Raw genomic sequence first — 13311 nt, 5'->3', positions numbered from 1 at the left:
TAGACTAAAAGAATGTTTTTTATTGTGAAGAGATGATCCATATGCATCAAAAGTTACTTTCTGTGATACAGAAGCACAGGAGGCTCAATAATGTCACCATCAAAGACTCTTAATCTCTCTGCGCCATAGGCAAGACTATAAGATTGTAAACATTTCATCGGTTTGTCTTCTTTTAACTATTTATCCTCTCAAAGAAGTACAGATATCCCATGTCCTTCGGCGGATTTACTGATGCCCCAACCTTGCTGTCATTGAAGATAACCCATCTTCCATCTTTATACACATGCGCCACGTAATGGCCACACTGAGTGGAGGTGCCCATGTGGCTCACCAGTGCCATCAGCTTGTATCCTGTGGAACAAGTTTATTGATGATACAAAAAGAATCAGGACCATATCTTATTTTAAAGAATATTTCAAAGAACCAAAAAAGGATGAAAATAAGACAAATGAAACAGCGAAGACTCCACAAGGCGGCCATAATGCAATATACTGAGATTCATCATATTTTGCTAAACGTAGTGCAACTACTTAGAGCACTAGCAGAAATCAGTGAAAGACATGAAAAATCACTATTATAAATCATGACAAAATATTCCAAAGAAAACCAAAGAGTCCTGCAGAGTTCAGTCGATCAGGTTACAATAAGCTAGAAGGATTGACACAGCAGATATGTTTGAGAACCAAGTATTGATTGTTCAAGTAAAAAATTTAGGGAATAGAGGCATAACATCATTACCAAGCTCAAAGATAAAGCAAGGAAAATTTGTAACGAAAATGGAAGTATCAGGGCAAAATTTTCAGAACAACAAAAAGGAAACTTCTGATTAGAAAATATGCACATTTTAATACTCTAGTAGGCATGAAATTGAAAGCAAAAAAAGGTCGAAGAAACTAACTGCCGCTTCCATCTGGAACTCCTGGGTCATCAGCATGATTATTGCTTGATGCAGCATCACTGTCCACTGAACTAGATGCTTCTGGGTGGCTAAATATCCAGTCTGTCGCTTTCTCGATATTGCCACCCTACATAATATTTAGACATAAATCAGCTAATCAACCTTCAATAGACTCAGAAAAGAAAAGGACAAACCAGAAAGCCTTTATATTTAGTCAAATGAAATAAATCTATGGAATATGGAAATGATGAAGACTGGTAAACAGTATTAAGAATAAGAAGCAGCAAACAGTACAATTGAAAAAGGAAATTATTCCATTTAACTAATATAAGAGTTTAATGCAATCGGTATCAGATGCTTCTCATGAAAGGCAAAAATATAAGATCAGTCTTACGGAAGCCTTCAGTGCTTTTCGAGCAACATCTTCTTGAAATCCAAATGAAATTAAAGTTTCAACACTTGCTTCATCAACAGATAGTAGATCTGCAGTCCTTGAATCAGCGGATAAAGGGTCATCTATATCTGTAGAACAATATAACAAACATCAATATGCTATAAAAAAAAATGGCTGTTTGGAAGCAGTCCTAACATGATAGCAGATACAAAGATATAGCTTATAAGTCATTTATATCAAAAAATGAAAGAAAGAAACCTGGATCATCCATATGAGACAGCAGCCAGGTCATTGCTTCCTCAACTCCAGCATTTGAGGTGCTAATGGCAGCTTTCTGACAGTGGAGATAATTAAATCCCATGTTTGCAAGCTTGGACACAATATCCTCACTAGCAACAAGATGGGTAGGTTCTATTTTCTCACCACCAAGAACTGCAGAACAGTAAATAGTAAATTGGAGCAGATGATCATCAATTCAAGATAAAACCCAAGAGAGAGAATGCCTCGTTTGGAATTAATTTATCTAACAAACATAAAAAGTAATAGCATAATGTTACCTGTTTCTGGTAGTAGTTCTTCTCCTGGCTGCAAACCTTTACTGCGCATGTGTGTAATATCAATTATATCAGGTACATCTATGTAAACATCTGGAACAGAGTTGAGAAGAAAGACAATTATTTCAATTTGCAGTCACAATAATAACAGTGTATTAGTACCAAATGAGAAAATGGAAGTGAGAAATAAAAAAGGGAAAATTACCAAGTTTCTTTGGCACCCAACCTTCCTCCATCACAAATTTACGCATGTGCAGAACCAGGTAATCAGGGAATGTTGTCAAACCAGTGGTTCTGTAAAACTATGTAGTCAGAACTCCCTAGTCCATATACTGTTTAATGTTTGTTCATTCCATTGTTGACCAACTTAAGCTACAATTCACACCGTCTAATAAAATTCTAGAACAAATTGCCTCACCAGAAAGCAGATATTGAATCCTTGCATGCTACATATGCTCCGTGATTACATATAGCTTTCACATTCAAGGAGCAACGAAAACAATAAAGGCATTTTATTGGCAATCCATTATCTAACACTATCACAATCTTAATGAAGCTAAAGGTTGATTTGGTAAATGCAACAAAGATATAAGATTATCGTCACAAATGGCTTAAGCACCAAGATGGATAATAAAAGATCTCATGCATTTCTTTGATATTATTTACAGCACAACAATTTATTTTGAGACAAACTTACTTAATTGCTGTTGTCTTAGCATTTAATGCAGTGCTGAAAAAATCATGAACCTCCTCTGGAGCTGAAAAAGTTGATAGGCAAGCTTCCAAGGGAACTCTAGGCCGTACAATTTCAGCACTAGCTCTGTAAAACAGAAAAAAAAAACCATAACATATTCAAAAACTTGAAACTCATGTAAAAAGTACAAAAATGGTGTATGTAATTGAGATGTTACTTACATTTCCTTGCCTTCCAAACCCATTTCTGCTTTCATTTTGTGAAATGCTTCCAGCTGTTCTGTATTATTATTACAAGGCATCAAAATTGAAGGATCAGAAATGAACCTAAAACAATTTGATAAACCTAAAGATGGTTACCTTTATTAACAGCTTCATCTAGTGGTATATTCAAAGAAAGAATGTAGTCTGCTCTTCTATTGTAAGTAACTTTTCCAGATGGACATTGAAGCCTCTCTTCAATAAAGAATTTAAAACTCCTTGAGGGATCAGATTCAGGTTTTCCAGAATTGGCACGTTCAACTTGGTCAAGTAGATGTAGAAAGAACTCCAGGGCATCCTACAAAGCAACATATGTACATAACCTACAAAGTACCTTAGAAGTTGTGCATATATGCTTCATACAAATTATAGTGGTTACATACAGAACATATAATGGTTCAAGAGGAATATGCTTCAAGTTCAAATGAATATATCTTGCTCTTGCAAGTACTGACTCATATGCATATAGATAAGGTAATTACATTTTTTAAAATATATACTATCACAGATAAAAAAAATGTCTGGCACACTTGTAATAAGCTGCAAAAGGGCAATCTGAATAACTCACCACATGCAACTCCGGAAAGATCATAAGAACACAAGAACACATGGACTAGCCATATATTATGACTTAAAAGATATACAAGAACACAAGAACATATGGGTTTATGAGTTCATCCGAGGCAATCAGTTGGAATTCGTCGTTATACAAATAAATTTAATTAACGTATACCTGTTTGAGGTAGCCAAAAGCTCAGCAAGATTTACCTCATCTAGATTCTAGCACATTTTCTAAGACTGATTTTAGACTGTTATATATGGCTATAACAACAATCAAATTTTAGACTGTTCTATATGGCTATAAGAATGATAAAACTACCAAAAAAACAATTAATCAATACATATTTTTTCTAAATGGGGGAGACAATATATAGAGAAAAATTAAAAAAATGACAACCAAACACTGACTAATAATGTTTAAAGAGAAAGTTACCTGTTGCCTCATACTAGAAAATTCAGGATGGTTAGCAGCAATAACTGCTTTAAACATTCGAGGAGGGACCCCTTCCTGCTTCTGTAAGAGGAAAACACTAACAATATAAGGAATAGTATTAAATCACACATGAAAATCTGGTGAGAATGAAAAAGTGAAGCTCAATGCAATGATGAAATATTTCCAGCAGGTCAAGATAGCCAAAGTTTGATTCTTAAACTATCATTTCCCAGACAACCGTAATCATTTAACTTGTTAAAACCAGTGCTTTGAAAATCGGAAATGGCGACCACCTTGGCAGTGCGGCCTAGCAAGTTGTTGCAGGTCAAAGCATAGTGGTTCAAGATGTATTGTGTACAGGGTTTACTCTACCTGGTTTAGTTATAAGAAAAACCCTCACTTTCCATTCCTATCTAGCCACCATCTCTCACAGCCACTCCCACTCTCCCATCTACTTCTCTCTTCCCCTCTCCCTATCGGCTCCCTCTGTCCCATGCCTCCCACCCCACTTGTAGCTCTCTCTCTCTCTCCCCTATCAGCTATTGCTGATCTCGATTCATTTTAACCAATCTGGATTGGGATCAACCAAAATTGAAAACCTTGATAGTGGTAAAGCATTTCACGTATTAATTGTAGTTAGTTAGTATGGCTCAGCATACAAGTCACCATATATGCATGAGTTGCATGAGCCATTTTTTATGAACAAGTAGCCAAAACAAATGATAATTTGAAGAACCACAAGGAGATACGGAAAAAAAACAAGTTGCTCAATTTTGACTAACACTTCAACAGATTAAAGAAAAATAAGCATTATAAATTTATAAGTCGGCTTGTGAGTTGGGGGACAATTTTTATATTATGTTGATTCCTCTAAAGAAGTGCATATAGGTGAATACATCCATTGCATTGTTGATGCTGGTAGTAAGAAAGTAGGAGAGGAAAATAATATCCAAGTTGTGACTCATATGTTGCTGTTAATTTAACAGTTGCACGGTTGCTAAAAAAAAAAATTTCCTCACAAATATTAGACATCTTATTCCGCCCACTACATAGATTTGATGTTGAAGAAGATATCTAAGAAATGAAATATTAAAGACTCAACTAAACAAGGGAGGAAAGTCACGATCTTCATTTTTGTACATAACAATTATTAAGTATGATGCATTAGTTCACCAAAAAAAAAAAAAAAAGATTGTGAGACCGAAGGTTACAAGATTTGTCATTTTTTTTCTTACTTTGCAGTCTTTTCGAAAATAAAGAAAAATTACGACTTATGTTTACTTATAATGAACTTTCAACATGCAAATTGTTAAAAACTGCTGAAAGAAATAGAGCTTAGTCTATTATCCTCATAACCAATTTTAGAGGCAGGCATTATCATCAGTTAATGTGTTTTTACCTTGGTGAAGCTGTTCTGAGTTGTTGATAATTAAAAAAAGTACCAATGAGATAATTCACTAGTTTCCCAAATGTTATGTTACTGTTTCCCAAATGTTCATAAAGAAGATAACTCACTAGTTTCATAGCCAAAATGGCTGACAAATAAACAAATTAAAATGAAAGCTTGGGTACATTCTAAGCAAGCACAGAGTTCCCCAGAATATACATCACAGGATCGGACGGAAGAAAATTAGCTAAAATTTTCCAACAATCAAGAATAGACAAAGGCAAAGAGAAACACTACATTGGTTCGGCAGCATTGTACAAAAGTAAGTGTTGACCACTGTTAATCATTGGTAAATTAGGGATAAAAAAGAAAATTTTCAGCAGTCTAGCATATCCAAGCAATTAATAGAGATTTCTCATCATGTCTTCATCATTATTACTTCGCCTCATAATTAAAAATTGATGTAATGCAAGAGGCTGCAACTTGCCTGCATGTTTCCCTACATTCCATTTATTACGTGACCCTATAAACATAAAAAGTGAAGTCGAAGATATTATAATGTCCGATCATCATTGTATAAACAATTAAAGGTTTATTTATGATTTTTTGCTCATATACAGTTTTATTGATCTCTTGACACAAAGCTGGGAATCACAGGTATGCAGAGATCACAAGAAAAATGTACTCTATTAAATTTTCCAGTGTCATGCAAATGCAATCGCAGACTAGAAAAAAGGCTAAAAAGGAGTACCAGGAAAACTTACAGCACTTGAGGTCATCGTTTCACAGTTGCCTGCTTCTTCTAGCTGTTTGATCTACAAGATATTAATATCCTGCCTCAAATGTAAAGATAACCAGACAAGCAATATCTTTGCATACCTCATGAGCTGCTTGAGAATATTTACCCGACAGCATACCATGCCCTAGCTTTGTCCTATGAAAACATCATTCTATCAATTTAGAAAGAATAAAAAAATTTATTTCAAGTTTCAAACTTTCAATGAAATAAGGGCTGCCCCCTGTTGGGAAAAAAAAGAACAAAAAAAAGAATAAAAAACATAACTTTCCCATGGTAATTTCAGAACACTTAAGAAAAAATGTTCAAGCACAACCAATAATGAAAGCTAGTCTTGATCTATATTAGCTAAATCAATGCATATGTAGATTTTACATTAAAGATCTCCAAAGCAGATAATCAGAATTACTGCCATTGACTGCATCTGTTATTCACAACAGTCATCATCAAAAATCCCAAAAACCCAAAAATATTTTTAAGAATCACTTTTAATTCACCAAGAAAAGATTGCAAGAATACTACATGTTTATCTCTGAACCATTTTAACAATGGGCGTGGATCCCAGCAAACCTTTAGTTAAAGCCCGTGTCCTCCAAATATTTTGACATAGCAATATTAACATAGAGCTTAAACACAGAACTACCAAAAATCCAGATACTGAAGAAAAGATAAGTTCATACTACATGGATACACCCGTGTATTATACAAGGAAATGTGAATTGAAGTGTATAATCATTATATAGTGCAAAAGCATGTCAGGACAATGCCATATTCATTATAAATGCCACCAAATCAACCAGGGAGAACCATACAATTTCATGAGTTTGATTAAGGTTATAATGAACAATAATTGTTGTGCGAGACTGGCTATTGGCACAGCTGGGGTGCAGACAATACCTCCCTATAACAAAGCTGGTACTTGACTGCCGCATAGCCATTCATGATAGTTAATCAACTCACATGTTGCATCCATCTAAATTGTCATGACACACATTGAAGTAAAAAAAAGGAAATGCAATAAACACATAATACAAGTTATAAATTAGAATTTGGAATTGCCATGCAAGTCTTTGTATCATAATGTATTCATGTGACACATCAACTTGATATTCCTGTGAGTCGTTCATATAAATTTGACTTCTTTTTGGACACTGAGAAGTGACAAGTTCAGAACCAATGTTAGAACAATCCTCAAGATTATACATGCATGGAGTCATTAACAAGCCAAGAAAATACATCGATAAAGACTCCCAGGAAACTCTTGCAAGCCAGATGCATCTTAATAACTTATGTTATGAGGAACAGTATTCACATGCAGTGTGGCTTCTCTTCTACTGATAAATTTGAATCAAACAAACACTACAATTTAAAAATATATAAACAGCAAAAAGCATATATTAATTGCAGGAACCTTGTGTTCTCTCAATATTAGTACAACAGTGTTAAAGTCCTAGGTGTAACTCTATAGCATAAGAATGCTAGCATGCCCACTTACAACTGTGTATTCAGATCTACAGTTGGATCAGCAGGAGCCATCTCAAATGCAGCTTTCAAGTTCTGCTTTGCATAGTATCTGCAATACAGCATATTAAAGGGGGACAAAAAAAGTAGCTATTAAATAAAGGGTAATTTAAACTTTAAAGAAATAAAAAATAATGACTCCTTGATGACTACAAGTGCATACCTTGAAATGAAAGAATGAGTTGAAAAAATCACTTGCATTGTTGAAGCCATGTAACAGCTGAAGAAAATGAATGAACTTTAGCAGTCCTTTATAAAGATATGCCAAAACTTTTCAAGCACTAAAAATAAGATACCTGTTTCCAAGATTGACGAGCCCAGTATAGCCAGGTCCAAATAAAGGTTCCACTTCTTGTCCACTTTCCTGGATCCTATTCCAATCAAAATTTGTGTTCTGATCAAGTTCTCTTTCAGCAGTTGTCATTTCAGTCTGTAAAAAAAGCAGCCATTATCTTTATATTTCTTGCAATAAATAATTGTTAAGAAGCGTTGGTCAACTTTTGTCAGCACAAAGGAAGTGCACCAACAGAAAAAATCATGCTCGTCTTGTTTTGACTGTAAGTCCGTAACAACGACCAATGGTTTGTATACGGTGTATTCAAATAAGCTATATGTAGTTGTATGCACTATACTTTACAGAACACCGATACTGGAAAATGTTTTCTTGCTCATGATCCAGAAAAGCATCTTTTCCAGACACTCCACACAAGTGCCATCATCTCATGCACTGTGATTCTATTACTGGAGCATGGATTCTCGGATAAAATGGCACAAAAAATAAAAAGTAAGGATGCCTCAGAACAAGACTTTTCTTTGATCACCAAGCACTAACGCCCACAGTGGATCAAAGAAAGGACCACAAAAATCATGAGCAATAAAACTGAAACATTATTTGGAAATAGGAATATTAATAAAAGGACTAGCAGAACCATGTTTATCTTTTCTCCTCTCTAGGGGCAAACAACACAAGAAAAACCTTTCAGAATCTTTCAAACGTAAAAGTAGAAAGTTAATGGCCTTGTATAAAATAACATTGCCTTAATCTTCAAGTCCACAAACAAAATTCACAGTAGAAGTTAACTAGAGTAGAATGCAGAAAATAATTCTTTTTCCCAACAATAGTATGACTAACCTTTTGCAGTGATGAAAAATCGATGCCAAAATGTGACAAGTGCTGAGCTAATAAAGGATCTTCCACACTATTATCCTCCGGGTAAGAGAAAACATCTGAGCTGCCACAAAAAGATTGATACAAATATCACTCTAAAAGGAAAATTTTGACCCCTATATACGAAAATGGACTGAGCTCAACATTTTGACAACATATGATGAATATAGGAGCAGCTGCCATGAAAACGATACATATGCACGTGGGCATATAAATTATTTGCAAATGGAATGTTTTTATTACAAAATAAAGATTAAACCAATGTTTTAAAAAGCGGCCGCGGGTGGCAGGCAGTCACCCCACCGCCTAGCGCCTAGGCGACAAAGCAGATAACAAGGCGGTCTAGCATTTTTAATATAAATAAATAAATAAGTATAGTATATACAGAAATTTTAATAGTGCACTAAACCAAAACACTAAATAACATAATCACATTGGCTAATTGCTTATTAGTGATAACTGAATAACTGAGATATCTATTTACTAACTCTAGTTTATTTACATGAATCACATTTCAAAATCCTCTAATTAGAAATTATATACTTAAATAGCAGGTAATTAGTAATTCCCCCAATTAATAATGTATGACAGTGAAAAAAAATTCCTTCTCTGTAATCTTAATTCAATAATTCATAAAGCAATTAGCAATTAACTCCTCTAAATTGGTTAGTTTTATTAAACCCGGTCCGCTATAAAACCCGACTCGCTCACTAATAACTGCATCTCGACTTGGCGGGCCGAAGCACTAGCTCGCCAAGTCGGGCCAGGCGGCCCACCTAGCACTATTTAGCGCCTAGGCAGCCCGCCAAGGCGCTTGGCCGCCTTTTGCCGACGCCTTTCAACATGGCAGGGCGGCCGGTGCACCGCCCCACCATGGCGGCCGCCTTTTCCGCTTTTCAAAACAGTGGATTAAACCACTCTAGTCACATCAAACAAAACATGAAATATTTTATCCAACTATAAGATTGTGCAGTGAGCCATAAACACTATTATCCAACTAAAAGAGCAACACAGAATATTGTCCAGCATAAATTGTATAACTACATAAGTGGATCTTATCTCTTACACGAATGATATCATATATGCAATATAACATTACCTGCGGCTTCTAGATCGGCAGTTATAGTTCCAAGTTTTACAGCAAGAGGATAATTTTTCTCTCTGTAGTGCTCAACAGCATGATTATTGCCACCAGTCCCATCCCAATTTTTCCTTCCACAGAGTATCATTCCATCAGTTAAGTTTAACCAGAGGTTATCCGTCTTATCGCATTTGCTACATTTCCAGCCAGAAGGAGGCACAACAACCCCGTTGTCAATCTGTTGCAGAGTCATAGCATAAGCACTAACTTTCCTTTTCTCTGCAGCCCAAGATGCTAGTTGCTCTCTGCGTTCAGCACCTTCGGCAATTAAAATGGCATCAACTGCTAGTCTAACCTGCATTTGGAATTATATTTGCAGCATAATCTTAGAAGGGTTCACTATATTCTGGTTTTAACAGCAAAAATAGGGCATACCTTTTCTGGTAACTCGACAGAGGGAAAAGGAAGAAAAATGGAGTCAGGTAATATGACAATATTGTAAGTTTCTTCATATTCAGTTTCTTGATTATCAAATCCTCCCTCCAGACCTATCAATGATGAGAAAGTATTAGAAATTACATGTGTGTGTGTGTGTGTGTGTGTGTGTGTGTGTGTGAGAGAGAGAGAGAGAGAGAGAGAGAGAGAGAGAGAGAGATCTGCAGTCTAGAGAAACAATCTGTCTTCTTTCTTAATCAAAGAGGTCTTGCAATATAATTTGGTTAGAACGAGAACATGTGGATGCTCACTGCAATCCTCCTCAAAGAGGGTTTTCGTACCACCCTTTCTAAGGGCCACATCTAACATACAGACATAGTAAGTTACACCGAAAATCTTCTTATCGACAGTTACCCAAATAACAACTTCCAAAAAAAAAAGCACCAGGACATTCAAGACATTGATCCAGCATGGTATAGAACATTAGTGCCAAGTGTTATTCCAAACTCTAGACAACCAATTGATCACCAAATAACCATGGGTCTAAGCAGCCAGTCAAACAGTAGAATATTTCTAGAGTAGAGTGCACACAAAGAAGGAATAAAAGTACAGGCATGAAGAAATGTACCGATTGCGAGCAACGTGGGCTTCTTGAGCGGTCGGTCCTCCGGAACCAGCTTCCTGCGCTGCTGGATGTGGAGGTAGACAGTGTTTCCGGTCTTTTCATAGTTCCATCCTACGAAGTCCTTCCCGAACGCAAGAAACGAGCAGAGGTCCACGTAGAGCCCTCCCTTCGATCTCTGAGCGCAACCCAGAACAACTCAATATGTCAGAAGAGATGGCGAGCAAGAAGAAGAGATGAAATGAACCCTAAAAATGATTCACACCGGAGTGTCGAAGGAGATGCAGCACTCCTCCTTGTAGATACGGTTGGTAGGGCCGGGTATGCGGACCTTGGAGAGATGGGAGCGGAGGATCTCCATAGGAGTCGAGATCATTGAGCTTAGGGTTAGGGTTTCGAAGGGGGAGAGAGGGCGAATGAAGAAAACAGAAGGGGATGCGATCAGGAAAGGAGAAAGAGAAGTCTTCTTCAGGTGCGCTAGCGTTTCAAAGAGAACGGGGGAGGGGGGTGGGGGGGATTTCTTTTACCATAATAACACGAATACCGGAGCTTAAATGGGTTTGGGATTATAATTGGGCCGTTGATTTTGATTTTGGGGTTTTTTCTTCTTCTTTTTCATTTTTCCTATTCATACGTAACGTAATTTCCTCTTATGTAATAATGTACCTCTTATGTAATAATAATGTACCTCTTACAAAAATTACCAATATTTTACATGTATTATATTATGTATACTCTTCATAATTCTTATTTTCTGCATGTGGTGTACTCTTTCAAATTTTATATTATGAAAAATATTTCCATTCTAATTTCCACAAATTTCTCTTACTTAAAAGTACTTTTTATTTTTTATTAAATTATTATAAAATTTTAGATTGAAAAGTAATTGTATGAGTATTTATTCAATATATATAGGCATAGAAGCAAATATGGCATTATAATTTGATCCAAATGTTCTAATTATCACTAGAATAATCTGGTGAATAAGTTTATAACCCAAATAACACATATAAATTTGAAATTACACATTTACTAAACAGGTACCTAGACAATAACATTTTCATTTAACACTCTATATAATCTTTATTTTTTAATTAATAATTTATCTTTAAATATTTCATAACACGATATTTTATTTACTTACCTTATACTTTTTATATAACACTCTAAATTAACCAAACATAATTATTTTTAAACTAAAGAATATCAATCAAGAATTATTTCATTGAAAAACTACAGATATTTTTTTTTTTAATTTAAATTATCTTTTAGTGAGATAGGAGGGTAAGGTAACTAGATCTAGGAAGAGATTTTTAAATTGGTGGATGGGCTAGGGTGAGAGATGACTCCAAAACGGTGGATGAATATTAGAAATTTCTTAAAGATTATTTTAGTCAAGAAAGAGATTGAGCACCCGGCATGAGAAAGCACTTTGTCAGAAAGAAGATCAAACCTTCAGCTTCACGAACTTCCTGAGATATGTATATATATATATATATATATATATATATTAGCACTTTCTAGCTGTTTGTTTTCTCATTGCAGGATGGCAGGATGTTTATGTGCTACACTCGATAATATCACGATTGAACACTGAAAGATTGCTGTAAGGACTAGTATACTATTCGCGTGATTGGAGTGGAATTTGGACATGCCACCTCTAAGCTAAGCTTTGATAGTGCCACCATGCTTAGCTAGCTATATGTTCTTCCTCAAGAAAGCAACAAATTAATTATTAGCTGGAGGACAGGAAGTTCATTGAGAATGTCAGCAGCGTCTTGCAACATCATCATATTGGTATAGGGGTTGTTGGGGAAGTTAAGATTAACTTCTCCCTTTCATAGCGAGACCATGGTGATCATCTTAATAGATCCGGGTTAGATTTGCTGTTGCATCAAAGTCAAAGGAGCTTGTTCTTGATTTGTCAGCAACACCAGTCAGGTATACTGATGCTTTACAGGAAATACAGCTTTCCGTGTCAGCTATTTAGTATTGATCAAGGAGGATCCTCATTTATCAAATGTTTTCCGCTCAAATTTTTGCTCTTAGAAGCCATCTCCTGCCCCCTGGTTTAATTGGTGGCTTTTCGAACCTTAAATCATTTGATCTGGTTAACGTAGACGTAACTGAAGATGTTCAGTACCTGCTATATATATAGTTACATGTCTGAGTGGAGTGGATGAGAATAGTAGGGTTTCGTCATCTGGCTACAGTATTTACTTGTTGAATTCTGCTCCCTTCCTGCAAAAAGATTGAAGTCCATCCGGTAAACTTGACCACTTTTTAAGTATACAGAGAGGGGATATGATAGATGTTTTATTCTTTGAAGCTTCACAGCCAACTAAAGCTTATACTCAACTCCTGAAAGATATTCTTCTCTCTTTGAAATACGTCCTTGCTATATATGCTTTCAGGTGTTCTGCCTAATCTCGAATCTCTAGACTTGTGCATCCGTTGGAAAACTATGGCTTCTCGAAGATCTTTCTTGTTATATCTTCATCAACTAT

General features: G+C 35.7%; 1 protein-coding gene across 2 annotated transcripts; it reads right to left on the bottom strand.

Annotated features, from left to right (window-relative positions):
• Positions 1-11306, bottom strand: LOC140798991 (ubiquitin carboxyl-terminal hydrolase 14). Of its 2 annotated transcripts, none has more exons than XM_073153085.1 (20): positions 11070-11306; positions 10811-10982; positions 10183-10295; positions 9766-10102; positions 8631-8725; positions 7795-7928; positions 7662-7718; positions 7473-7550; positions 6061-6115; positions 5946-5996; positions 3795-3875; positions 2900-3098; positions 2762-2819; positions 2544-2666; positions 2052-2140; positions 1850-1939; positions 1551-1724; positions 1293-1420; positions 899-1025; positions 1-351 (listed from the first exon to the last, which is right to left on the bottom strand). In XM_073153085.1, exons 1-20 carry the CDS (start codon positions 11178-11180, stop codon positions 173-175), a joined length of 2451 nt encoding a protein of 816 aa, XP_073009186.1. In that variant the 5' UTR covers positions 11181-11306; the 3' UTR covers positions 1-172. The 2 variants fall into 2 exon arrangements, with proteins under 2 accessions (XP_073009186.1, XP_073009187.1); XM_073153086.1 differs by having other exon boundaries at positions 5946-5987.
• Positions 11307-13311: the final 2005 nt, after the last annotated feature.

This window comes from Typha latifolia, chromosome 12 (genome assembly GCF_019914945.1).
Source record: "Typha latifolia isolate L0001 chromosome 12, TyphaL0001v2, whole genome shotgun sequence".
Classification (NCBI taxonomy): domain Eukaryota; kingdom Viridiplantae; phylum Streptophyta; class Magnoliopsida; order Poales; family Typhaceae; genus Typha; species Typha latifolia.
The sequence above is the reverse complement of the archived record's forward strand: the minus strand, read 5'-3'. Positions and strand labels throughout refer to the sequence as shown.

Excerpts from the sequence above, each read along its gene's own strand:
- LOC140798991 (XM_073153085.1), bottom strand. The coding sequence starts at position 11,180 with ATGATCTCGACTCCTATGGAGATCCTCCGCTCCCATCTCTCCAAGGTC. Across the intron at positions 10,103-10,182 it reads CTGTCGAGTTACCAGAAAAG|GTTAGACTAGCAGTTGATGC; the intron begins GTATGCCCTATT and ends TTCCAAATGCAG. Across the intron at positions 7,551-7,661 it reads ACTCATTCTTTCATTTCAAG|ATACTATGCAAAGCAGAACT; the intron begins GTATGCACTTGT and ends GCTGTATTGCAG.